Below are 27,219 nucleotides of genomic sequence, written 5' to 3' on the forward strand. Positions count from 1 at the left end.
AAGACTAGGGGATAGGAGTTGAAGAAAGACTAGAGGAGAGGAGTTGAGGAAAGACTAGAGGAAAGGAGGGGAGAAAAGACTAGAAGGGGAGGAAAGACTATAGGAGAGGAGGGGAGGAAAGACTAGAGGAGGGGAGGAAAGACTAGGGGATAGGAGGGAAGGAAAGACTAGAGGAGAGGATGGGAGAAAAGACTAGGGGATAGGAGGGGAAGAAAGACTAGGGGATAGGAGGGGAGGAAAGACTAGAGGAGAGGAGGGGAGGAAAGAGGAGAGGAGGGGAGGGGAGGAAAGAGGAGAGGAGGGGAGGGGAGGAAAGACTAGAGGAGAGGAGGGGAGGAAAGACTAGAGGAGGGGAGGAAAGAGGAGAGGAGGGGAGGGTAGGAAAGACTAGAGGAGAGGAGGGGAGGAAAGACTAGGGGAGAGGAGAGGAGGAAAGACTAGAGGGAGGAGGGGAGGAAAGTCTAGGGGAGAGGAGGAAAGGGGAGAGGAGATAAAATGAAAGGAGAAGAGAAGCCAGGGGAGTAAAGGAGAGGAGACTTCAAGGAAGCTCCAGGGAGTGACAGACACACTGCACCATCTAATCAACCCATTGACTGGCTGCCTGACCCCTCATCATTGATTAGGACTGCTTGGAATCAGACCTCCCTAAGCCCCAGCACCAGCCAGCAATTGTAGGCCATGCAAGGATAAGCTAATGCACTGCAGCCCTGGGTGTATAGGCTACAGGAAAAGTATGTGACGTGTACAGGTGTTTGTGTTTGGAGGGATTTAAACTCAACTCTTTCGTCTTCTTGTAGGTGGTGTGAGGATGATCTACCCAGCAGCCTTTGTGCTGGTTGCCCAAGGCGACCTGCCTGTGGAGGAGCCCCCACCTGCACCGGGAGCCCAGGGGGGCAGTAGAGACCCATCTCACTGCAGCATTCCCCTCACACCCCCCACTTCACCTGAACAGCCCTGCTCAGGTACTGAAACACACACACAGACACACGCACGCACACACACACACACCATTACACGCAGGTGCTCACACATACTGTACACACATGCTCATGTCCGCTTAAATAGACATAGAGCACATACTCAAACACCCACCCATTCACACACTCGCAAGCATGCACGCACACACACACACACACACACAAACACACCATGTCACCACCAAAAACTCCAGAAATTCACCCTAAATAATTGCGTTCCCGGAACGACTAACATAATCTCTGAATCAGCGCTATTTACTCAACAAAACAACTCAATACTGCAATCCATGACTCAACTCCAAATGCAATACAATCCATAAAATTGTCCTCATTACTCAATCCATACGCTTCATATGAAATAATGCACAGAAGAATGTTGATTACTGTGTGTATTATGGAGTCCTCATCTCGGACAAAGTCTTTGAGAATTGGGCTGCACATACAGATATTTTGCTGAAGATGTAAGACCTCAGACAAATAAGATTGGCTTGTAACCCACTGAAACTGAATCCTCAGCATCCTAATCCACATTCAATTAAGTCTGCTTGATGAAAGTCTTACAAATTAGCAGATAAAACAGCTGATACAAACAAACAAACAAACACCGCTATAGCTGCAGAGTAAATCTTCATTGACTTATTACAATTTTTCAATGGCTGAAGAGCCCTAGTAAAGTGTCTCCTGCTATGCACTATTAAAACATCCACCCACAGCCTTGCCCAAGGGAGCAAACTCCACTGAATAATGTCATCTGTTGTTTATTTCAGCGGACAGTGGCTTTGTGACAACGGTGTCCAGCGTCCTCCCTGCCCAGGAGAGTGCCATGGGGGTCACCAACAGCCCAAAGCATTCTGGGAAGAAACTGACCAATCAGGTGGTGCATCAGGCGTGGAAAGAGTGTTATCTTAACCAACTGCAACACAAGTGAGTGTCCAGATTGGCTGCTGGCTAACCGAGGCCCAGATCCAGGCAAAGCACTATTTATCTTCTGGCATCTGCTGTGGGATTGTTATTGTTGATGTGCGGTGACACGACTGGCGCCCTCACACCTCTCTGTGTGCCCATAGATGCAGTGGGCCCAGTAGCGTGACGCCAAAGAAGGAGGCGCCAAATGGGGTGCCCACCTGGGACTTCACCGACCCAGAGGAGAGGGCACCATGCAGCTGCTCCAGGTTGGCATCTGGGGGTAGTGCCCCAGCCGTTTAGCACGGCAGCATGGCACCAGCCAGCTAGACATCTGGGCTTAATTTTTAGGCATTTCACTGCTTTTAACCGAAAGTCTAGTGCTATTTATGTGAAGCAGATTGAAATAGATTGTGTAGAAATAATGTGAACATGGTGAAAATATATATATTTGTCTTCTGAATGTTGGTATTTTTATATGATATGATTCAGATATGTTGAACGTGTACAATACGGGTTGAACGTGTACAATATACGGAAAGTTTTAAAAACCGCATCCTCACCTGCCACTCTAGTTCTGTCTGCCATCTGATCCTGTTTCTCTTCCTGAAGGTTAAAGCAGCAGAAACAGCAGCAGCAGACCAACACCTCCTCTGCCAACCCTCTGTCTGGTGCCAACCCCACCCCCTCCTCTGGCCCGGCCCTCCCCCCTCCCTCCCTGCCCAAGCACAAGGCCACGGACAAACCCGAGAAAGCCGACAAACAGCCGAAGAGAGCCGCCACCATGACCCCCTTCCACCACCGCCTCTCTGTGGGCCAGGAGGCCTGCCTGGAACAAGACTCATCTGGAGGGTCCCAGCTCGGCCTAGTCAGCCTGGACCCTCCCCTGGATCCCATGCCCAGCTGCAAGTACCCCAAGCCCCTTTCCGCCGGCAGAAAAGCTCCAGAGTCCCTGCTCCACTCCCCTGTCTCCCCATTACCCCCCACGCTCAGCCCCCATCCACGGGGGGGACAGGACCCTGAGGTACTGGACACCTCTGTGGGCATGGCCCCCTGTCCGGATGGGGCGTCAGGGATGGGGGGGATGGAACCCAGTGAGACGGCTCTGTATGCAGCCCCTCTGGGGCCCAGGGAGAGGGAGGCTGGGGCAGGCTGGTGGAAGGGCTTCAGGACTCCCAGGGATGATAAGGCTGAGTTCAGGCCTCCAGAGCTCCCCAGTGACAGAGTGGAAGTAAAGACAGAGACGCAGGCCACTGAGGGAGTTGCACTGAAGAGGTGAGAGAGAGAGCGAGATCAGTGCATTAATTACTCATTCAAAGACACACACACGCACAGACTTGATCACTCTAAGTTTCCTTTCTTATTTCCTTCCAGACTATTCATGCAGACACAGAAGCGCTTCAAGATCTCGGAGGAGTGTGTTAGGGCCCACATCCAGACCCTGGGTCTCCTGCATCAGCCTGGGGACCCCGGGGATGACCCCTACGACTTCAAGGAGGGAGACATCGAGTACAGCTTCCCCACCTCCAAGAGACTGAAGGGCCAGGGCAGAGACCCCAGCAAAAGAGGCCCCAAAGTAAGGCTCTTGTTACCAGTGAAAGTTACATTTGTTGATTGACACCCAAGCTAGAAAGGGCGAAGAAATTAAATAAAGTGTGTCTGTCTTCCAGGGAGAGGAGATCAGCAACGGTGCACTGCCTGATGGGAAAGACGCCATGTCCATCTTTAGCTCTGCTCCCAAAGCTGGTGAGGAATTGAATGTGGACACCATATACAAATTCTATTCTAAATGCAAAATGTTCCCCAACACATTGATCATAGTGTGTGTTCTGAGCGTTGTCTTTGATGGTCTTGTTTGTGCGTTTCTAGATGATGACTCACCGCAGGACGATGATGCGGCGGCCAAAGCCCAAAACCCTTCTCTAACCAGGGAGACTGATCTGGTGGTCCTCATCTCAGACCTGGAGAACATCTTCGACGAGGATGAGGAGGAACTTAGGGTGAGAAACATTCTAAGAATTATTGCATGTCTAAAATCTGTTCCATTTTCATTCCCGCTTTACACAAAATGTAATACAGTCAACAACACAATAATACATAATATATATTATTTAGCAAACACTTTTATCCAAGGCTACTTACATCTGTGTTTTATAATATAACTGCTTGCCCCAACCAGCACACAGCCAGGGTCCTGGTATCAGGAAGTGAAGATCGGAGGGAAGGGAGGGTGGCTGTGCCCTATCCTTCAAGTGAGTCCAGCTTTACATGTATACGTGATCCGCAGTTTGTTTGTTATCTTATGCATGTTATCTTAGCTGAGTTTAGCGTGACCTGGGAAAAATCATCTGTTTTTTCTACTCCTTCTCTCACATCATCACTCTATGTCTCTCTTATCTCTCGCTGTCCGTCTCTCGCTGTCCATCTCTCTCTCTCTCTCTCTCTCTCTCTCTCTCTCTCTCTCTCTCTCTCTCTCTCTCTCTCTCTCTCTCTCTCTCTCTCTCTCTCTCTCTCTCTCTCTCTCCATTCAGCAGTAGACCTCCAGCGCATGTTTCCCACACCCCCTTCCCTGGAGCAGCACCCGGCCTTCTCCCCCATCATGACATACCGCGACACCCCCAGCCAGGAGCCCCCAGCCCCCTCGGTGGGCTCCGACCACCCCCTGGGCCCCCTGTCCTCCACCCAGCTCCAGGAGTACCGGATGGAGGTGGAAGAGGGCATGGCCAGTCCCAAACCTGAGGACATCAAGGTGAGGCATCACAGAAGCAAAGGGAATGGACAGGATTAAGTCTGTAGTATGTTCAGAAAGACTACTTTAGATTACAGACAATTATGTTTTACTTTACCATGTTAAAAAATAATATGTTTGACTTTGTATAGTGAGATGAGTCCCATGAAAAGTGACACCATGTAATCTATTGATGTTGTCAAATTGGTAGATATGGTTAGTGGTATGGTTAATGATAGAATGGTGAAAAGGCTTAAAGGCCCAGTGCAGTCCAAATTCAGTTTTCCTGTTTTTGTATCATATTGTACAACAGGTGATGAAACTAACGCATAAAATGTGAGATTTTTTTTTACCAGTGTTATTTCCTTATAGTTGCTGGTTGAAAATATAATCTACACAGGACCTTCTAATCAGCAGGTTTGCATGGGCGGGAATTTCAGCTTTCCATGGTGACATCACCATGTGGTAAATTAGTTAATAATCCAATAACAAAGAGAGTTCCCAACCTCTCCCAAAATAACATCTAATTTTCAGTTTTGCCTCACCCCTTAGACCACTCCCAGACAGTCTTATCAAAATTATTGTTTGAGAAAAAGTTATTTGCTAAAAAACTATTTTTCCCCATTTTTATGGAAAAATTGGCAAAAAAGGTACTTACAGGTTACCCATAGATTATTTTAAATTGATATAAAAACATCTGCATTGGGCCTTTAAAATAAAGTAGCTACAGGGCACTATGCAGCCTACCAGTCTTAATGTAAACCTTACTGCCTGGTTTGATCTTGTCTGATGTTGCTGTAGCATGTTTATACTGTACCTGCTGACCTGGCCTGCTAGGGGACTTACTGGTATGTGGAACCAAATACCTGAACCTCTCAATACACCTCAAATCTCACACAGCCTGTTTGAACTCATGACAGTGTTAATTAAGTGCTAATTGTCTCTCATTGTGACCTGTTTCTGTGGGGACCCATTTGCAATGAGCTCTCCTTCCCCATCCCCCTCTTCAGGACTTCTCATTTGTGTACCGTGTCCCCTCCGTCCAGCCACAGATGGGCTGCTCCATGTTTGCTCCGCTGCGGACCCTCCCCAGCCAGTGTCTGCCCCCCCTCAAGTTGCCTGACCAGTGTTACTACCGGCCTTCCTGGGCCCTGTTGCCCAAGATGGAGCACTACTCCTCCCTGCCGCCCTCTCATCACACCCCATTCATCAGAGATGGATATGTGTAAGTACTGTACCAGTTCTATTAAAGGTGGATGGATGTTCATAAAATATTTATTAAGTGTTACCATACTAAATTTACAGCTATCAATAAAATGTTAAGGCAGAGTTTTTATGGACAGTATCATTTGAAGGTTTGGGGATAAGTATTTTGCTCTGTCTGATCACCAATTCCTCTTTGTGTGTTTGTCCTCCAGCAACATCCCCAGTGTTGGGGACCAGGAGTATGCCCAGTTGAGTGCCAGCGCCCTGTCCGTGGGCACCACCGGTGGCATCCTCCCCTCACCCTCCCCTGCCACCCCCCCGCTTTTCTGTCCCCACCCCTCGTACCCCCCGCACCCCCAGAGGCGTTGGCACGGCCAGCGGGCAGGGCTCGGTGAAGCAGGAGGGCACCGGGACAGAGCTGAGCTCCCCTACCTCCACGCCTTCCACCAGCCTGCCTATGAGCTCAGTAGCTGAGCCCCATACGTCCAGCCCCCCAATACCCGAGGCCCACAGCCTGTACGCCGCCCTTCTTCTCTCTGACTCAGTCCTCAATGTCTTCAAAGACCGCAACTTTGACAGCTGCTGCATCTGCGCCTGCAACATGAATGTGAAGGGCGCCGACGTGGGGCGTGTACATCCCCGACTCCACGCTTGAGGACCAGTACCGCTGCATGTGCGGCTTCAGCGCCATCGTCAACCGCCGGCTGGCCCACGGCACGGGCCTCTTCCTGGAGGACGAGCTGGACATCTTTGGGAGGGGCTCAGAGGTGGGCCAGGCGGCTGAGAGGAGACTAGCGCTCTGCCGCAGAGACCCACCCATGGGAGACCCCCGGGCCAAGCGCCCCCAGGACTCCTCCCCTGCCCCTTCCTCTGTTATGGTGCTCCTCCAGCAGCAGTGCTCCCAGCCCATCTCCTCCCTGGCCTCCATGCACCTCCCTCCTTCCTGCTCCTGCAATGGCCGCCAGGGGGCCCTGCTCCAGAGCTGGATGGCTGACAAGCAGTGGGCGGATGGCAGTGATGCGTGTGTGGAGTGTTACAACGCGCTGGTACAGGGACAGCAGTACGTGGATAACCCTGCCGGAGGGAAAGTAGATCCGGCTGTTGTGAGGAGCAGCACTCTACATTCCTGGCCTCACACCAATAGTAAGGAGGAGTGATCTGGCTGGGATGATAAAAGGATGCCAAGGGATGATACACTCTTAGAAAAAAACGTTGCGACCTAGAACCTTAAAGAGTTAATTCAGCTGTCCCCATAGGGTTCTACCTGGAACCAAAAAGGGTTATCCTATGGGGACGGCTGAACCCTTTTGGAACCCTTTTTTCTAAGAGTGTAGTAGTAGGAGGGTGCCAGTGGTGATGTCTATGTGTGGTGAACTGATTACAGAGTTATAGAGACAAATGCCTTTTTTCTTCTTATAATGGAAAAACAAGCAAGATCAATCCATTCACTCAAAGTTTAAATCCATGTTTCTCTTTGTTAGTTTCGCACTGTTGTGTGATGTGACGTTCAATGTGTATTTATGTAATGTATGTATTTTGTGTGTGTGTGTGTGTGTCTCCTTGTCTCTCCCCAGTGCTGGACATCAGTATGCTGTCATCCCAGGACGTGGTGCGTATGCTGCTGTCGCTGCAGCCCTACCTCCAGGACGCCATCCAGAAGAAACGGATGGGCCGGACCTGGGAGAACATCCAGCACGTACAAGGACCGCTCACATGGCAACAGTTCCACAAGATGGCTGGACGGGGCTCCTACGGTAAGCCACCAGGGACACTGTTCAGTCTCTAGTGATTTGCTTTGTGGTGTATTTTAGCAGCCACATTAACTGTGGATGACTTTGCGCCTGATTTTCGTCTGGATTTCAGCATGTGATGTGAGATGTGAATTTAAGATTAGGAGTTTTGAAGTCGACCTGACAGAGTAGGCCCTACGTTATATTAACAATATTGTCAGTGCAAAGATATTTGATTTGGTTTGCAATGTTTCTTAGCAGCCCTTACTGGATCATGCTCTTAAGTCAATGTAGGAGTAGGCCCTGTATTATATTGATATTGCCAGTACAAAGGATGACATGAGAAATGTAATCAAATAAGAATTTTAGAAAATTAGACCTTTAGCTAGTCCAGTCAAGCATCCCATAATGCAGTACAATGTCTCACATGCATCATCTTGCTTCTGACCAGGGTCCGAGGAGTCGCCAGAGCCTCTGCCTATTCCCACCCTGTTGTTGGGCTACTACGACTACTACGACCGTAACTTCCTGGCGCTGTCGCCCCTGGCGCTGCCCTTCTGGGAGAAGCTGCTGTTGGAACCGTACGGGGGACAGAGAGACGTGGCCTTCCTGGTGCTCTGCCCCAACTCTGACACCCTACTGGCTGGGGCACAGGTCTTCTTCCAGGAGCTCAGCGCTGTCTACGAGGTAGGTCCTGTCATCTACGTCTACTGTATCACAAACCCTCTTGTCCAGGAAATTCTTACTTATTTCTTTCAGAATATACAGTAATTACCAATAGACGTTTAAATGTGTGAAGATGTATGCAATCAAGGTGAGATACTGCGTATATGATCTATAGCCCTTGACCCCTGCCTATGTCCATTTTCAGACATGCCGGTTGGGGAAACACAGACCCCTGGCCAAGGTGTCCAGAGATGGCCTGGTGCGTGTGGGGGCAGTGGACACAGAGACAGAAACAGAGAAGGAGAAAGAGAAGGAGAGGCAGGAGGAGGAGCAGATAGATCAGTGGTTTACAGGGCCCTGGGCTGGACAGCAACACATCGACAACCTCAGAAAACTTAAACTCTATGCCCGAGCCTGCAGAAGGCAGCTAGGTAAGAAACTGAGCTTTATGATTGCATTCTATTCTATCGTTTATGCTACTGTACCTATTAACCCACCCCTTGTGATGTTTATGTGATATAGACCTAACTCTCTGTGGAGACACTATATCTACAAATGTATGTGGACACCCCTCGAAATTAGTGGATTTGGCTATTTCAGCCACAACCTTTGCTGACAGATGTATACAATTGAGCACACAGCCATGCAATCGCCATAGACAAACATTGGCAGTAGAATGGTCTTACTGAAGAGCTCAGTGGCTTTCAACATGGCACCGTCATAGGATGCCTTTCCATCAAGTCAGTTCATAAAATTTCTGTCCTGCTAGAGCTGCCCCAGTCAACTGTAAGTGCTGCGGAGTGGTAGGCCACACAAGCTCACTGAATGGGATCGCTGTGTGTTGAAGCACGTAGCGCGTAAAAAAAACGCCTGTCCTCGGTTGCAACACTCAATACCGATTTCCAAACTGCCGGTGGAAGCAACGTCAGCAGAAGAACTGTTTGTTAGGAGATTCATGAAATGTGTTTCCATGGCCAAGCAGCCGCACACAAGCCTAATATCACCATGCGCAATGCCAAGCGTCGCCTGGAGTGGTGTAAAGCTCGCCACCATTGGACTCTGGAGCAGTGGAAACGTGTTCTCTGGGGTGATGAATCACTCTTCACCATCTGGCAGTCTGATGGACTAATCTGGGTTTGGTGGATGCCAGGAGAACTCTACCTGCCCCAATGCATAGTGCCAACTGTAAAGTTTGTTGGAGGAGGAATAATGGTCTGGGGCTGTTTTTCAGTTGTTTTTCAGTTGTTTTAGTTCCAGTGAAGGGAAATCTTAACTCTACAGCATACAGTGACATTCCAGACAGTTCTGTGCTTCCAACTGTGTGGCAACACTTTGGGGAAGGAGCTTTCCTGTTTCAGCATGACAATTTTTTTATTTTACCTTTATTTTACTAGGCAAGTCAGTTAAGAACAAATTCTTATTTTCAATGACAGCCTAGGAACAGTGGGTTAACTGCCTGTTCAGGGGCAGAACGACAGATTTGTACCTTGTCAGCTCGGGGATTCGAACTTGCAACCTTTCGGTTGCTAGTCCAACGCTCTAACCTCCAGGCTATCCTGCCGCCTGTAACGGCTTTCGTCTGTTGAATGAAGAGAGTCAGACCGAAATGCAGCGTGTAGGTTACTCAAGACTTTAATGAAAGTATCGCGGTACATGAAATAACTGAACTAAATACAAAAACAACAGAACGGAACGTGAAACTAATTACAGCCTATCTGGTGACTACAACACAGAGATAGGAACAAACACCCACAAAATACAAAGCGAACTCAGGCTACCTAAATACGGTTCCCAATCAGAGACAACGATAAGCACCTGACTCCAATTGAGAATCGCCTCAGGCAGCCAAGCCTATACAACACCCCTAATTAGCCGCGATCCCAAATACTACAAACCCCAATACGAAAAACAACATATAAACCCATGTCACACCCTGGCCTACCCAAACATATAACAAAAACACAAAATACAATGACCAAGGCGTGACACCGCCCCAATGCCCATGTGTGCAAAGCAAGGTTCATTCAGAAAGGGTTTGTCGAGATCAGTGTGGAAGAACTTGACTGGCCTGCACAGAGCCCTGGCCTCACTCCATCAAACACCTAATTCTCTTGTGGCTGAATGCAAAGCCTTCCCAGAAGAGTGGAGGCTGTTATAGCAGCAAAGGGGGGACCAACTCCATTTTAATGCCCATGATTTTGTTATGAGATGTTCGACAAGCAGGTGTCCACATACTTTTTGTCATGTAGTGTATTTCAGGTCTTACTAAATTGGTATTACACAAACTACTCTGTGCATTTCATCTCTAACTTCCCCTCTGTTTTCCTCCACCCAGGTCCACAGTTGTCTGCCCTGTCTTTGGACAGTAGTCTGTTTATACCCCCCAAGCATCAGCCTCCCTTAGCCCCTACGCCCTCCTCAGCCCAGCCTGCCCCCTCCTCCAGCCAGCTCCCCTCTGGCCCCGGGGCCCCTGCTGAGGGAGAGCCAGCGGCAGCCCCTAGCTCAGGAAGCACCCCCACCCCCACGGCAGCAGCCTCGGACCAACCAGGCCCAGCAGAGATTACCCAAGGAGGGGCCGCTGAGGCCAAGACTAACCCCAATGCCACACCACCACCACCCACCCAGCCAGCAGAGACCCCTGAGAGGTGAAAATCTATGCTAGGGCATATATGCTTCTATATTGCTATTGTATTACTATGTTATTATTCAGTATTCTATGTTATTATTCAGTATTCTATGTCATTGTGATAGTGGGATATTAATCATGTCTCCTCCTAATTTACCAGTTTGGCGGAGCGAGAACGAATCGGCATTCCCACGCTGGCGGACTCGGCCGATAGCCACGCCCACCCCCCGGCCATCGTGATCTATGTGGTGGACCCCTTCCTCTGCTCAGGCGGAGCGAGGGATGGCGGAGGAGGTGGAGAGGAGGAGGAGGGAGAGGAGGTGGAGGCGGGCAGTGTGTGGTTACTAGGGCTGATGCGTTGCTACACAGAGATGCTAAAGACATTGCCGGAGAGCATGAGACCAGCTCTGGTGTTACAGGTAGGTTCATATACCCTACTGTTCTCTCTATAGCTTCTGTATCGTTTGAATATTATGATTGTATAGATTGTAAAGAGACGGAGACTGTGGGTAGCACCCTAATTCCTGTATAGTGCACTCCTCTTGACCAGAGCCCTCTGGTCAAATGGAGTGTACTATATACGGAATAGGGTTCCATTTCAGACGTATTCTGGCATGTTCTACCAACAGGAATGAATATCTCCCCAGGTCAAGCTGCTCTCATACCAGTGTTCATTCATTCCCGATGTGTTGTCCAGGTGGTGCCTTGTCAGTACCTGCTCCAGCCAGCCAGTGGTGAGAGCCCCCTGTACCTGCAGCACCTGCGCTCCCTGGCCTTCTCAGCCTACTCCCAGTGCAGACGCCTCCTACCCACAAAGACACACATCAAGTCTCTGACCGGTTTCGGCCCCGCCTCCACCCTAGAATCTGTGCTTAAGAGCCCAGAGGTAAGGTTTCAAATCAAATCAAATCAAAGTTTGTTTGTCACATGTGCCAAATACAACAGGTGTAGACCTTACAGTGAAATGCTGACTTACAAGCCCTTAGCCAACAGTGCAATTTTTAAGTAAAAAAAGAGGTATTAGGTAAACAATAGATAAGTAAAGAAATACAAAAAAAGACAGTAAAATCACATTGAAAATAACAGTAGCGAGGCTATATACAGGTGGTACCGGAACAGTGTCAATGTGCGGGGGCACCGGTTAGTCGGGCTAATAGAGGATATATGTACGTGTAGGTAGAGTTAAAGTGAATATGCATAGATAATAAACAGAGAGTAGCAGCAGCGTAGAAGAGGGGTTGGGGGTAGAAGCTGTTGAGAAGCCTTTTGGTCCGAGACTTGGCGCTCCGGTACCGCTTGTCATGCGGTAGTAGAGAGAACAGTCTATGACTGGGGTGGCTGGGATCTGTAACAATTTTTAGGGCCTTCCTCTGACACCGCCTGGTGTAGAGGTCCTGGATGGCAGGCAGCTTAGCCCTAGTGATGTACTGGCCCGCACGCACTACCCTCTGTAGTGCCTTGCAGTGGGAGACTGAGCAGTTATCGTACCAGGCTGTGATGCAACCACACTCTCGATGTTGCAGCTGTAGAACCTTTTGAAGATCTGAGGACCCATGCCAAATCTTTTCAGTCTCCTGAGGGGGGATAGGTTTGGTCGTGCCCTCTTCACGACTATTTTGATGTGTTCGGACCATGATAGTTTGTTGGTGATGTGGACACTAAGGAACTTGAAGCTCTCAACCTGCTCCAGTACAGCCCTGTCGATGAGAATGGGGGCGTGCTCGGTCCTCCTTTTCCTGTAGTCCACAATCATCTCCTTTGTCTTGATTACGTTTAGGGAGAAGTTGTTATTCTGCCACCACCCGGCCAGGTCTCTGACCTCCTCCCTATAGGCTGTCTCATCGTTGTCGGCCTACCACTGTTGTGTCGTCTGCAAACTTAATTTCTGGTGTGGGAGTTGTGCCTGGCCATGCAGGCATGGGTGAACAGGGAGTACAGGAGGGACTGAGCATGCACCCCTGAGGGGCTCCAGTGTTGAGGATCAGCGTGGTAGATGTGTTGCTACCCCTAAACCCTTCTAAGCATTGTGTGTGAGACCAACCATAAGTCTGTGTGATTACCGGGGGCTGATTACCGGGGGCTGAGACATGGACACCCATTTAAACAGACACAGGCTTTAGACACATAAGTGCCTAACCATTTATCTATACATCTCTCATCTATTTTTAACCCTATCAGTCCCGAGACTCCAGCAAAAATAGGCTTTTCATTTTTACCTGACCTTCATTTATCTACATTACCAGCCCTTATATTTAGCCTCCCAATTAAGTGTTTTTTACGATTTTATTTTCAGGAAAAGTAGAAAGCCAAACAACTTGACATAAACAGTTGCATTCATGAGTTTCAATGGCAAATGTCAATATAATAATAAGGTTCGCCAAAGCAAAAACATGATAAAAAATGAATTTATATGAATGCTGTAAGTACAGAAATTGTTTGCTCACAGGGAAATGAATGGCCAACTAGTCAGTGACAAGCGTTTGGAGTTTGACAGCAACTATGTGAGCTAATTACAGTACTATAGACACTATGTCCTGGGATTTCCTATGACCTATGTAGAATAACCCCTTCCTTACCTTTTAACCACTCTTGTGTAGCTTGTGAGCATCATAGAGTAGAACATGTTGAAAATGACTCTCAGCTTTTAGTAGTTTGTAGCTCAAACCAATTGGACTCTACAGATTTAGTATAAAAGACTCGGCCCCAGGCCCCTTCATGATCAGCCCTTGTCTCACAACTCGAGCGCAGTCCCCGGTAATCACACAGACTTATGGTTGGTATCACTGTCACGTTCTGACCATAGAGAGCCCTTATTTTCTATGGTATAGTAGGTCAGGGCGTGACTGGGGGGTTTTCTAGTTATTATTTTCTACGTGGGGTCCTAGTTTAGTTTTTCTATGTTGGTGTTTGGTATGATTCCCAATTAGAGGCAGCTGGCTATTGTTGTCTCTAATTGGGGATCATATTTAAGTAGCAATTTTTTCCACCTGTGTTTTATGGGATGTTGTTTTTGAGTTAGTGTATGTTACACCTCTTTGTTACGGTTAGTTGTTTGTTTCGTTCTTGCTTTGTTGTTTGTGCGTTTCTAATAAATAATATGTGGAAACCATATGGCGCTGCATCTTGGTCCGATAATTATTCCAGTGAATGTGACAATCACACACAATGTTTAGAAGGGGTTAGAAATCCGGTGGGACTCATTGTGTTAACTTGTACATAAACACTTCAACTCTCTCACAATCCCACTCTCTTTATCTCTCTTTATCTCTCTCTCTCTCTATCTCTCTCTTCTCTCTCTATCTCTCTCTTCTCTCTCTCTCTCTCTCTCTCTCTCTCTCTCTCTCTCTCTCTCTCTCTCTCTCTCTCTCTTCTCTTCTCTTCTCTTCTCTTCTCTTCTCTTCTCTTCTCTTCTCTTCTCTTCTCTTCTCTCTCTTCTCTTCTCTCTCTCTCTCTCTCTCTCTCTCTCTCTCTCTCTCTCTCTCTCTCTCTCTCTCTCTCTCTCTCTCTCTCTCTCTCTCTCTCTCTCTCTCTCTCTCTCTCTCTCTCTCTCTCTCTCTCTCTCCCTGTCTCCCTCCCCAGCACCCCAGCCCTCTACAGGGCTACTCTCCCCCGTACATTCTGGGTCCTACCCGTGCCAAGATGCCGGAGCCAGGGGAGGTGTGGGCAGAGATCCCTCCTAGGTACAACGTGCTGTTTGTGGGCTACTGCCTGTCCCACGACCAGCGCTGGATCCTGGTCTCCTGCACCGACCAACAGGGAGAGCTACTGGAGACTTGCATCATCAACATCGACGTGCCCAACAGGTACAGTCAGTCAATCAATCAGTGGAGGATATCTATGGAGAGGTGTGTGATAATGTGCTAGTTGTGATAATGTGCTAGTGTGATAATATGAAACATACCCTGGGCGTTTTTGTCCTTCATTGTGTCTTCATAGTATGCTAGGCTATATTAAATTGAGTAAAGTCAGACACTTGTAGCATTTCACAATCTGCAGGGGAATAGCATGCACCTATTTGGTTGTTGAATTAATACAGGTTATGCTATGGCAATGCTAGGCAGACATTACCAAATGTTCTTCTCCTCTCTCCCTGCTCCTCTTCAGAGTGCGGCGGCCCAAGGTCTCGGCCAGGAAGATGGGGCTGCAGAAGTTATGGGACTGGTGTGTCGGCATCATCCAGATGACCTCACTGCCCTGGAGGATCGTGATTGGTCGGCTGGGCAGACTAGGACACGGGGAACTGAAAGGTGAGTTCAGTATAGAACAGTATAGAATGCCTAACTCTGTCTCATTGCCCTTGCTGTTTGCTGTAGAAATCTCCAAGGTGGATCATGACAACGTTTTAAGTTAAGCTGAAGCTGGTGGTATTGTTACTGATATTGTTTTGGGCAGATTTTTCAAATCTCTATATTTTCAGCAACATAATTTCAGTTGATCCAGAGGAAATGACAGTAGACTGTAGAACCATTCCCTGTATTGACCTAACTCTCTCCCTCTCTCCTCCCCTCTCCCCCCCTCTCCCATGCCTCCCTCCCTCCAGACTGGAGCGTTCTCCTGGGGGAGCACTCCCTCCACTCCATCAGTCGCCAGCTGAAGGAGGCGTGTCGTATGTGCGGCATCTCCTCCGCGGACTCCCCCTCCATCCTCAGTGCCTGCCTGGTTGCCATGGAGCCCCAGGGCTCCATCGTGGTGATGCCAGGTTAGCAACAGCAGCATCAGCACGCTGGGCCGGCCCACTCATGATGTGTTTAATGTACCTTTCAGATCGGAAAATGGAATAGACATAATTAATAGATGTTTTAGAAGCTCACTCTAAGAGCCCTGGGGTTGCAGATACACCATGTTATGACCCAGGGGTGAACAGTGTAACAGTGTGTTTAGCCCCAATGCACAGTACAGTACAGAGGTTGTACGATCTTAGTAGAGATGGCAGTAGTAATGTGTGGAGGATTAGCTCTGCACAACACCAAGGAGCAGACACATTACTGCACTCAGGGAACACATTACACTTCCACACATTGAAGGAGCACTTTGTGCTGCCACACTCACTTCACAGCACACGGTAACGCAGACATAATAGAGATGGCAAGGTTCTGCCAAGTGGATTTTACAGTACAGACACTCTGCACTGCAAGACATTGTGCACAGCAATAGAAACTTTAGCACACTCAACTGATTTCTTTGCCGACACACCGCAAGCTCTATTGAGGTAAATCACAATGCAACCTTACATAACATATTGATAATACATTGTTTGTGTGTGCAGATGCGGTTACAATGGGTTCGGTGTTTGGTCGCAGCACGGCCCTCAACCTGCAGACGTCCCAGCTGAATACTCCTCAGGATGCTTCCTGTACACACATCCTGGTATTCCCCACCTCCGCCACCACCCAGCTGGCCGCCAGCTCCTACCCCACAGAGGACAACGCCGGTAAGGGCTCCACATTAGACTCCCTAACTGGGAGTGTCATACTGGAGCATAGTGCAGAGTGCATTTAGATGCAAGGTTAATCAATACAACCTAGATGTTAGAGACAATAAAAATATGAGCTGGAAATCGCAAGGTTTAATATCAGTAACTAGGTATTGTGTACTCAGTATCTTACAGTAGCTGTTGCTGGATGTATTATTCTATGCAGTTCACACATAAGTGCCTACCTATTTATCTATTTTTATCCCTGTCAGTCCCGAGGCCCCAGCAAAAAAAGGCTTTTCATTTATCAAACCTTCATTTATCCGCATGACCAGCCCTTCTAGTTAGCCTCACAATGAAGTGTTTTGCCATTTTAATTTCAGGAAAAACAGGGCTACGAAACAAAATCATTTGACATAAACAGCTGCATTCGTGAGTTTTTATGAACAAATGTCGATGTAAAAGTAACGTCCGCCAAAGTAAAAACCTGATTTAAAAGAAATGAAAACCCACCAGGGTGCACAATTGTCTAAGGATTGTTGGCATGCTCCCTTTGGAACTGTCACTGCCTTAATGGTTTCAGAAGAAGATACACTGGACTACACAGTGTAGACTACACCTCTTGTGTGTGACAAGTTACATGTGTACTTCTATAGCTGACTGTGTTTGTCTCCAGATGACATGTTCGACCTGCCTTTCCCCGATGAGCTGGAGAATGACATAGGACATGACATTCTCAACCTTCACCCTTCCCCCAACACCTCCCCAGTACCCTCCCCTGGCTCCCCCTCTGGCATGGGGGGAAGCTCACATTTCCAGCATAACAGGGTGAGTTCAGGAACCAGGCTGGGACTCGATTCATGTGAATTATGCAAAACGTTTCCTGATACTGTTGGTGGATTCTAGAACATTGGAATGTTCTAGAATCCTGCTTTAAAATAACACTGAGGGCCCTATTTAATCTGTATCGTGGAAAATCAGCTTGAGAGTGTGATTCCAATTTGAAGGCAATGTTCCAGCTTTAGCAGAGATTGCATTCACGGGAAACACTGCGTATGCAGGCTCAATTGGAAATGACCTTACATTTCTATCACGGAATCTGTTACACAGAACCCAAACTGTCTGTGCGCCATCGTGCATAAATGTATTTTGTCCCCCCACACCAAATGCGATCACGACACATAGGTTAAAATATCAAAACAAACTCTGAACCAATTATATTAATTTGGGGACAGGTCGCATTAAAAATGTATGGCAATTTAGCTAGTTAGCTTGCACTTGCTAGCTAATTTGTCCTATTTAGCTAGCTTGCTGTTGCTAGCTAATTTGTCCTGGGAAATAAACATTGAGTTGTTATTTTACCTGAAATGCAGGTCCTCTACTCCGCCAATTAATCCACACATAAAATGGTCAACCGAATTGTTTCTAGTCATCTCTACTCCTTCCAGGCCTTTTCTTCTCTTGACTTTATATTGCAATTGACAACTTTCATAAATTAGGTGCATTACCGCCACTGACCTCATTCGTCTTTCAGTCTCCCACGTGGGTATAACCAATGAGGAGATGGGAGAGGCAGGACTTGCAACGCGATATGCGTCAGAAATATAACTGATTTCTATTTTAGCCCTTGGCAACTCAGACGGTCTTTGGCGCGCTCGAGCAGTGTGGGTGCAATAATTTAATAACATAGATTTCTACATTTACTTAGAACCACGTGGTCAGCCTGTTACTCTTTAGCGGGGTGAGTTTTGCCTGTGTTATGGTGTGGCGCTATGGTCCATAACTAAAATCCTATGGTGTACCTGTAATGTTCAGTCCACAAACATCTGTTATAGTCGAAAATAGAGCAGCTGTGTGGTCGTTGGCAGCCATGTTGCCCCCAGTATTAATGTTCCGTCTGTCCCATGTGCTCCTCCAGAGTCAGGGAGAGAGGCTTCTGTCCAGGGAGAACCCTCCGGAGGAGCTGAAGCAACAGCCTCTTGCCCTTGGATACTACGTCTCCACTGCCCAGGCCGACAGCCTGCCTCACTGGTTCTGGGCCTCCTGCCCTCAGGCTCAGAACCAGTGTCCACTCTTCCTCAAGGTAAGGGATCCATGAACTCGTTGATTTTGTTTGTGCCTGTGGGGGGCGTGTGCATTCATTCTTTTGTGTGTGTACGTCTGCGTGTGTTTAGCCTCTTACTGTGTGTTTTCTCCCTCCAGGCATCGCTACACCACCACATATCCATCGCCACAGCCCAATCAGACGAGCCCACTCAGACGAGCTCAGACAAGACCGCTAAGAGGACGCCTCACCCTCTGGACTCCAAGACCACCTCTGACGTGCTCAGGTTAGTAGGTCTCTGCTGTATGGCATGTACCCACTGCCCATCCCAACCTACCTTCTCCTACTGTGTAACACCCCAACATCTCCTCTTCTCTCACTCCGACACATAGGTTGTCATTGTCACTGACTTGTCCTCTATGGTGAAGTAGTAGCTGTATGCCTGCATCATGTGTAGGCCGTTGAGGACAACACTTCATCTACTATGATGTATGTTCATGTTATGTGTTTACTAACCCCAAACCCTGGTGCTCATGTCTTGCGTCCTGCTGTAGGTTTGTGTTGGAGCAGTACAACGCCCTCTCGTGGCTGACGTGTAACCCTGCCACCCAGGACCGCCGCTCTTGCCTGCCCGTCCACCTGGCCGTGCTCACACAGATGTACAATGCCATCCTCAACATGCTCTAGCGATGGGACTTACTGACAGACAGCTGAGGAAACTGAGTACTGTACAATCCATGGCCTCTGAGGTCATGTGTGCCTGCCTGCCTGCAATGCCTCTGCCTGGTCACCAGAGAGCGCTGGAGGTCTGTTTTCTTTTAATGAATGAACGCATGGGACTAGATTTATGGACCCCTTTTACACCTGGTGTTATCATGCGATCTGTGATCGAATCGTGGCCATATTTCAGTGAATTGATGGCCAAAATGGTGGCAGGAGAACAACAGATGGTCCTTGGTTGGGAAAACAAACAAACGCCTATGTACAGTACAGAGACTTTTGAACATGAACAGTTTGGTCAGCCGTGAGACCAGCCTAGTGCAATTCTTACCTTTAGAAAACGTCTCTTGTAAGATGTGGTGATGTGCCAACAACCATTGTACGTTGAAAAGGCACATACAACCCTAGAGAGAAGATGGAGATATCCAACTATGCCCTTTTTATTGTCATAATAGGACATTTCAGTGTTACACTTGTCATTATCAGATCAGCATTGTTGTACAGGAGGACTTTCCACCCTGTTCCTGTGAGACTGAAGATGTTTTGAAGCCATGGAGAAGACATGTTAAAGGGTGGACTATGTGAATTACAGTATGGTCCTGCATGAAGAATTGGACCTTGTCCCTTACCAGCCATGACAGTGATACCCTGGGAGCTATAAAAGCCAAAATCATGTAGGATGGGAGCCTGGGAGTCACATGAATAAAAGTCCTGTATCTGCCCCACACTGCACAACCAGGGAACCAAATGACCACAGCAACACAGCAGCTTCTTACCTTCGATTTGACACATTTGTATAGAACTGTGGTTGTAATGACTCAAAGTTTAGTAATGAAATTCATACCAACATTCATAAGAGGGTGAAGAACACAACAATTTCCTATGAGGGGAAAAGCATTTGATAATGACACTTTTTCCTTACTTTTGGAAGTGACAGTTGTAATTGCTGTAGATATGAACACACTGAATACTAGTTGACAAATCTTTATAGTGTAAAAAATAATAATTTGCAAAGAATTGAGACTTATTTTTAATATTTACAACATCATTTTGAACACAGAAAAATGATCAAGGCCCTTTCCAAATTTAATATCAATCGCCTTTGAGTCGGAAATGGAAATTGTCCTTTTAAAGGAAATTGTAACAAAAATTGTTAAAATGCCATATTTATATATAGTATATAATGCATATAAATTCAAATATATATATGTATATAAATATATATATATATATATTACCTCTCTAAAACAACCACATGATGGTGATGGTGGTGGGGGTTTATACATAACTTTCTTTTTGAAGAGGCAAATACAGTATACATCTTTTATTAAAGACAATGCATTTTAGTTCTATACTTTTTAACTTTTTCAATTATTGAAATGTTGACTTTTAGCCTTTTTATTGAATCCGTTTCAGTTAAGGTTCTCAATACTGCAAAGATATATTTATAAAGTGTCTCTCTTCTCCTGCTAAATAAACTTGAAATAGGCAATAGACTTCAATGTTATGTATTTGAGAGTTACTTGGGTGTTGTATATTTAACTCATATGCTTTACTTCAGTGGTGGTCCCAAATGATGTCAAGCAAACCATCGGAAAAGCCTATTCCTTGAGCCCCTCCTCTCAAATAGCCCTGCTATTCCTAGCATGTTTGTATACAATTTTTAGCTGTGTTTTGGGAATTTCTCAAGGCTGTACATTTCACGCCGGTTTGATTTACTATGAAGTATTTTCAAATATAAATATATGCATATGAAGTCTCATTCAAATACAGCCAAGGGTGTAATGCCAATACTTGTACACTAAAGTACAAAAGAGGACAAGTTTGCAAATTTGTTACATCTGCCATCACTTTGAATATGAGACAGATCAATCTTGGAGAAGAGATCTGTGACTTTTACACTCTTTTTTTAGTAAATTATTAAAACTCTTGACAAATAAATTCCCTTTGAGTGTGTGTGTGTGTTCTATTTGACACTGGATTCATTAATCTTTTGATATCTTTATATGATTTGGGACAGTGCCACTCAGAGTACTCATTCAATTTGAGACAGCCTGCGTGATTAGTCCCAGACATTGATTCCATTGCCATGTTGTCTCACTGATTATATGTCACGTGGTTGGAATGGTGTGGTGTACCAATGTTCTGCTATCTGCCTTGAAGTAGAAAAGAGGGAAGGGGAGGAGAGGGCCTGTTAGCATGTTTCAATGCTTTCTCTCTGTTCTCTCAACACAGGGGTCTGTGAATTGGATCAACACCTCAGACGCCCGATCACATCTGCCCTCCATATTGGAGACTATGTGGGAGACATGCTGAGAGCTGCCCTCCATTTTACAAACTATGTGGAAGCAATCCTGAGAGCTGCCCTCCTTATTGGAGACTATGTGGGAGACATGCTGAGAGCTGCCCTCCACATTACAGACTATGTGGGAGACATGTTGAGAGCTGCCCTCCATATTACAGACTATGTGGGAGACATGCTGAGAGCTGCCCTCCGAATTGGAGAATGTGGAAGAAATCCTGAGAGCTGCCCTCCACATTACAGACTATGTGGGAGACATCCTGAGAGCTGCCCTCCTTATTAGAGACTATGTGGGAGACATGTTGAGAGCTGCCCTCCATATTATAGACTATGTGGGAGACATGCTGAGAGCTGCCCTCCGAATTGGAGACTGTGGAAGAAATCCTGAGAGCTGCCCTCCACATTACAGACTATGTGGGAGACATGCTGAGAGCTGCGCTCCATATTACAGACTATGTGGGAGACATGTTGAGAGCTGCCCTCCCATATTTGAGACTGTGGGAGAAATGCCGTGAGCTGCCCTCCATTTTACAAACTATGTGGGAGAAATGCTGAGAGCTGCCCTCCATTTTACAAACTATGTGGAAGAATTCCTGAGAGCTGCCCTCCTTATTAGAGACTATGTGGGAGACATGCTGAGAGCTGCCCTCCAGAATTGGAGACTGTGGAAGAAATCCTGAGAGCTGCCCTCCATATTACATGAGAGCTGCCCTATTACAGACTATGTGGGAGTGGGAGACATGCTGAGATCTGCCCTCCAATTGCTAGACTATGTGGGAGACATGCTGAGAGCTGCCCTCCAATTTCCAGACTATGTGGGAGACATGCTGAGAACTGCCCTCCAATTTCCAGACTATGTGGGAGACATGCTGAGAGCTGCCTTCCATATTGGAGACTATGTGGGAGACATGCTGAGGTCTGCCCTCCAATTTCTAGACTATGTGGGAGACATGCTGAGAACTGCCCTCCAATTTCCAGACTATGTGGGAGACATGCTGAGATGCCCTGCCCTCCATATTGGGAGACAGACTACTATGTGGGAGACATGCTGAGAGCTGCCCTCCATATTACAGACTATGTGGGAGACATGGGAGCTGCCCTCCATATGCTGGGAGACATGCTGAGAACTGCCCTCCATATTACAGACTATGTGGGAGACATGCTGAGAGCTGCCCTCCATATTACAGACTATGTGGGAGACATGCTGAGAGCTGCCCTCCCTACAGACTATGGGAGACATACAGACTATTGTGGGAGACATGCTGAGAGCTGCCCTCCATATTACAGACTATGTGGGAGACATGCTGAGAGCTGCCCTCCATATTACAGACTATGTGGGAGACATGCTGAGAGCTGCCCTCCATATTACAGACAGACATATTATGTGGGAGACATGCTGAGAGCTGCCCTTCTCATTACAGCTATGTGGGAGACATGCTGAGAGCTGCCCTCCATATTACAGACTATGTGGGAGACATGCTGAGAGCTGCCCTCCATTTTGGAGACATGTGTGGAGCTGCCCTCCAGACAGACTATGTGGGAGACATGCTGAGAGCTGCCCTCCATATTACAGACTATGTGGGAGACATGAGCTGCCCTCCATATTACAGACTATGTGGGAGACATGCTGAGAGCTGCCCTCCATATTACAGACTATGTGGGAGACATGCTGAGAGCTGCCCTCCATATTACAGACTATGTGGGAGACATGCTGAGAGCTGCCCTTCTCATTACAGACTATGTGGGAGACATGCTGAGAGCTGCCCTCCATATTACAGACTATGTGGGAGACATGCTGAGAGCTGCCCTGTGGGAGACATGCTGAGAGCTGCCCTCCACATACAGACTATGTGGGAGACATGCTGAGACTATGTGGGAGACATGCTGAAAGCTGCCCTCCATATTACAGACTATGTGGGAGACATGCTGAGAGCTGCCCTCCATATTACAGACTATGTGGGAGACATGCTGAGAGCTGCCCTCCATATACAGACTATGTGGGAGACATGAGAGCTGCCCTCCATATTACAGCTATGTGGGAGACATATTGAGAGCTGCGTTCCATATTGCAGACTATGTGGGAGATATGCTGAGAGCTGCCCTCCATATTACAGACTATGTGGGAGACATGCTGAGAGCTGCCCTCCATATTACAGACTATGTGGGAGACATGCTGAGAGCTGCCCTCCATATTACAGACTATGTGGGAGACATGCTGGGAGCTGTCAGGCATATTACAGACTCCATATTACAGACTATGTGGGAGACATGCTGAGAGCTGCCCTCCATATTACAGTGGGAGACATGCTGAGAGCTGCCCTCCATATTACAGACTATGTGGGAGACATGCTGAGAGCTGCCCTCCACATTACAGACTATGTGGGAGACATGCTGAAAGCTGCCCTCCACATTACAGACTATGTGGGAGACATGCTGAGAGCTGCCCTCCATATTACAGACTATGACATGGAGAACATGCTGAGAGCTGCCCTCCATATTACAGACTATGTGGGAGACATGCTGAGCGCTGCCCTCAATATTACAGACTATGTGGGAGACATGCTGAGAGCTGCCCTCCATATTACAGACTATGTGGGAGACATGCTGGGAGCTGTCAGGCATATTACAGACTATGTGGGAGACATGATGAGAGCTGCCCTCCATATTGGAGACTATGTGGGAGACATGCTGAGAGCTGCCCTCCATATTACAGCTATGTGGGATACATATTGAGAGCTGCGTTCCATATTGCAGACTATGTGGGAGATATGCTGAGAGCTGCCCTCCATATTACAGACTATGTGGGAGACATGCTGAGAGCTGCCCTCCATATTACAGACTATGTGGGAGACATGCTGAGAGCTGCCCTCCATATTACAGACTATGTGGGAGACATGCTGAGAGCTGCCCTCCATATGTGGGAGACATGCTGAGAGCTGCCCTCCATATTACAGACTGGGACTATGTGGGAGACATGCTGAGAACTGCCCTTCTCATTACAGCTATGTGGGAGACATGCTGAGAGCTGCCCTCCATATTACAGACTATGTGGGAGACATGCTGAGAGCTGCTCCTCCATTTTGGAGACTGCCCTCCATATTACAGTGGGAGACATGTTGAGAGATGCCCTCCATATTACAGACTATGTGGGAGACATGCTGAGAGCTGCCCTCCATATTACAGACTATGTGAGAGACATGCTGAGAGCTGCCCCCCATATTACAGCTATGTGGGATACATATTGAGAGCTGCGTTCCATATTGCAGACTATGTGGGAGATATGCTGAGAGCTACCCTCCATATTACAGACTATGTGGGAGACATGCTGAGCGCTGCCCTCAATATTACAGACTATGTGGGAGACATGCTGAGAGCTGCCCTCCATATTACAGACTATGTGGGAGACATGCTGGGAGCTGTCAGGCATATTACAGACTGTGTGGGAGACATGATGAGAGCTGCCCTCCATATTGGAGACTGTGTGGGAGACATGTTGAGAGCTGCCCTCCCATATTTGAGACTGTGGGAGAAATGCTGAGAGCTGCCCTCCGAATTGGAGACTGTGGAAGAAATCCTGAGAGCTGCCCTCCATATTACAGACTATGTGGGAGACATGCTGAGAGCTGTCCTCCATATTACAGACTATATGGGAGACATGCTGAGAGCTGCCCTCCATATTACAGACTATGTGGGAGACATGCTGAGAGCTGCCCTTCTCATTACAGACTATGTGGGAGACATGCTGAGAGCTGCCCTCCACATTACAGACTATGTGGGAGACATGCTGAGAGCTGCCCTCCATATTACAGACTATGTGGGAGACATGCTGAGAGCTGCCCTCCATATTACAGACTATGTGGGAGACATGCTGAGAGCTGCCCTCCATATTACAGACTATGTGGGAGACATGCTGAGAGCTGCCCTCCATATTACAGACTATGTGGGAGACATGCTGAGAGCTGCCCTCCATATTACAGACTATGTGGGGATGAGACATATTATTGAGAGCTGAGAGCTGTTCCATATTGCAGACTATGTGGGAGATATGCTGAGAGCTACCCTCCATATTACAGACTATGTGGGAGACATGCTGAGAGCTGCCCTCCATATTACAGACTATGTGGGAGACATGCTGAGAGCTGCCCTCCATATTACAGACTATGTGGGAGACATGCTGGGAGCTGTCAGGCATATTACAGACTATGTGGGAGACATGATGAGAGCTGCCCTCCATATTGGAGACTATGTGGGAGACATGCTGAGAGCTGCCCTCCACATTACAGACTATGGGGGAGACATGCTGAAAGCTGCCCTCCATATTACAGACTATGTGGGAGACATGCTGAGAGCTGCCCTCCACATTACAGACTATGGGGGAGACATGCTGAGAGCTGCCCTCCATATTACAGACTAATGGGGAGACATGCTAAGAGCTCCCCTCCACATTACAGATGATGTGGGAGACATGCTGAAAGCTGCCTTCCACATTACAGACTATGGGGGAGACATGCTGAGAGCTTTCATGCATATTACAGACTATGTGGGAAACATGCTGAGAGCTGCCCTCCATATTACAGACTATGTGGGAGACATGCTGAGCGCTGCCCTCAATATTACAGACTATGTGGGAGACATGCTGAGAGCTGCCCTCCATATTACAGACTATGTGGGAGACATGCTGGGAGCTGTCAGGCATATTACAGACTATGTGGGAGACATGATGAGAGCTGCCCTCCATATTGGAGACTATGTGGGAGACATGCTGAGAGCTGCCCTCCATATTACAGCTATGTGGGATACATATTGAGAGCTGCGTTCCATATTGCAGACTATGTGGGAGATATGCTTAGAGCTGCCCTCCACATTACAGACTATGTGGGAGACATGCTGAGAGCTGCGCTCCATATTACAGACTATGTGGGAGACATGTTGAGAGCTGCCCTCCCATATTTGAGACTGTGGGAGAAATGCTGAGAGCTGCCCTCCGAATTGGAGACTGTGGAAGAAATCCTGAGAGCTGCCCTCCATATTACATACTATGTGGGAGACATGCTGAGATCTGCCCTCCAATTGCTAGACTATGTGGGAGACATGCTGAGAGCTGCCCTCCAATTTCCAGACTATGTGGGAGACATGCTGAGATCTGCCCTTCAATTTCCAGACTATGTGGGAGACATGCTGAGAACTGCCCTCCAATTTCCAGACGATGTGGGAGACATGCAGAGAGCTGCCCTCCATATTGCAGACTATGTGGGAGATATGCTGAGAGCTGCCCTCCATAATACAGACTATGTGGGAGACATGCTGAGAGCAGCCCTCCACATTACAGACTATGTGGGAGACATGCTGAGAAATGCCCTCCATATTACAGACTATGTGGGAGACATGCTGAGAGCTGCCCTCCATATTACAGACTATGTGGGAGACATGCTGAGAGCTGTCCTCCATATTACAGACTATGTGGGAGACATGCTGAGAGCTGCCCTCCATATTACAGACTATGTGGGAGACATGCTGAGAACTGCCCTTCTCATTACAGGCTATGTGGGAGACATGCTGAGAGCTGCCCTCCATATTACAGACTATGTGGGAGATGTGCTGAGAGCTGCCCTCCATTTTGGAGACTGTGTGGGAGACATGTTGAGAGATGCCCTCCATATTACAGACTATGTGGGAGACATGCTGAGAGCTGTCCTCCATATTACAGACTATATGGGAGACATGCTGAGAGCTGCCCTCCATATTACAGACTATGTGGGAGACATGCTGAGAGCTGCCCTTCTCATTACAGACTATGTGGGAGACATGCTGAGAGCTGCCCTCCATATTACAGACTATGTGGGAGACATGCTGAGAGCTGCCCTCCATATTACAGACTATGTGGGAGACATGCTGAGAGCTGCC

General features: G+C 47.7%; 1 protein-coding gene across 1 annotated transcript in view; it reads left to right on the forward strand.

Moving 5' to 3' along the window:
* The window catches only part of LOC124006653 (mediator of RNA polymerase II transcription subunit 13-like), a 120,110-nt gene extending 99,156 nt beyond the window's left edge, over positions 1-20,954 (forward strand). The window contains 27 exon segments of the mRNA XM_046316702.1: positions 798-962; positions 1,745-1,901; positions 2,045-2,149; positions 2,493-3,155; positions 3,255-3,456; positions 3,551-3,626; positions 3,750-3,880; positions 4,060-4,132; positions 4,412-4,629; positions 5,619-5,833; positions 6,027-6,120; positions 6,122-6,439; positions 6,441-6,957; positions 7,389-7,568; positions 7,996-8,231; positions 8,416-8,641; positions 10,546-10,855; positions 10,997-11,255; positions 11,534-11,722; positions 14,416-14,639; positions 14,941-15,083; positions 15,377-15,535; positions 16,103-16,267; positions 16,926-17,077; positions 18,168-18,332; positions 18,452-18,579; positions 18,848-20,954. Of these exon segments, the coding sequence (XP_046172658.1) occupies positions 798-962; positions 1,745-1,901; positions 2,045-2,149; positions 2,493-3,155; positions 3,255-3,456; positions 3,551-3,626; positions 3,750-3,880; positions 4,060-4,132; positions 4,412-4,629; positions 5,619-5,833; positions 6,027-6,120; positions 6,122-6,439; positions 6,441-6,957; positions 7,389-7,568; positions 7,996-8,231; positions 8,416-8,641; positions 10,546-10,855; positions 10,997-11,255; positions 11,534-11,722; positions 14,416-14,639; positions 14,941-15,083; positions 15,377-15,535; positions 16,103-16,267; positions 16,926-17,077; positions 18,168-18,332; positions 18,452-18,579; positions 18,848-18,980 (5,603 nt within the window). The 3' untranslated portion in view covers positions 18,981-20,954.
* The last annotated feature ends 6,265 nt before the right edge of the window (positions 20,955-27,219 follow it).

This window comes from Oncorhynchus gorbuscha, linkage group LG20 (assembly GCF_021184085.1).
Source record: "Oncorhynchus gorbuscha isolate QuinsamMale2020 ecotype Even-year linkage group LG20, OgorEven_v1.0, whole genome shotgun sequence".
Classification (NCBI taxonomy): Eukaryota; Metazoa; Chordata; class Actinopteri; order Salmoniformes; family Salmonidae; genus Oncorhynchus; species Oncorhynchus gorbuscha.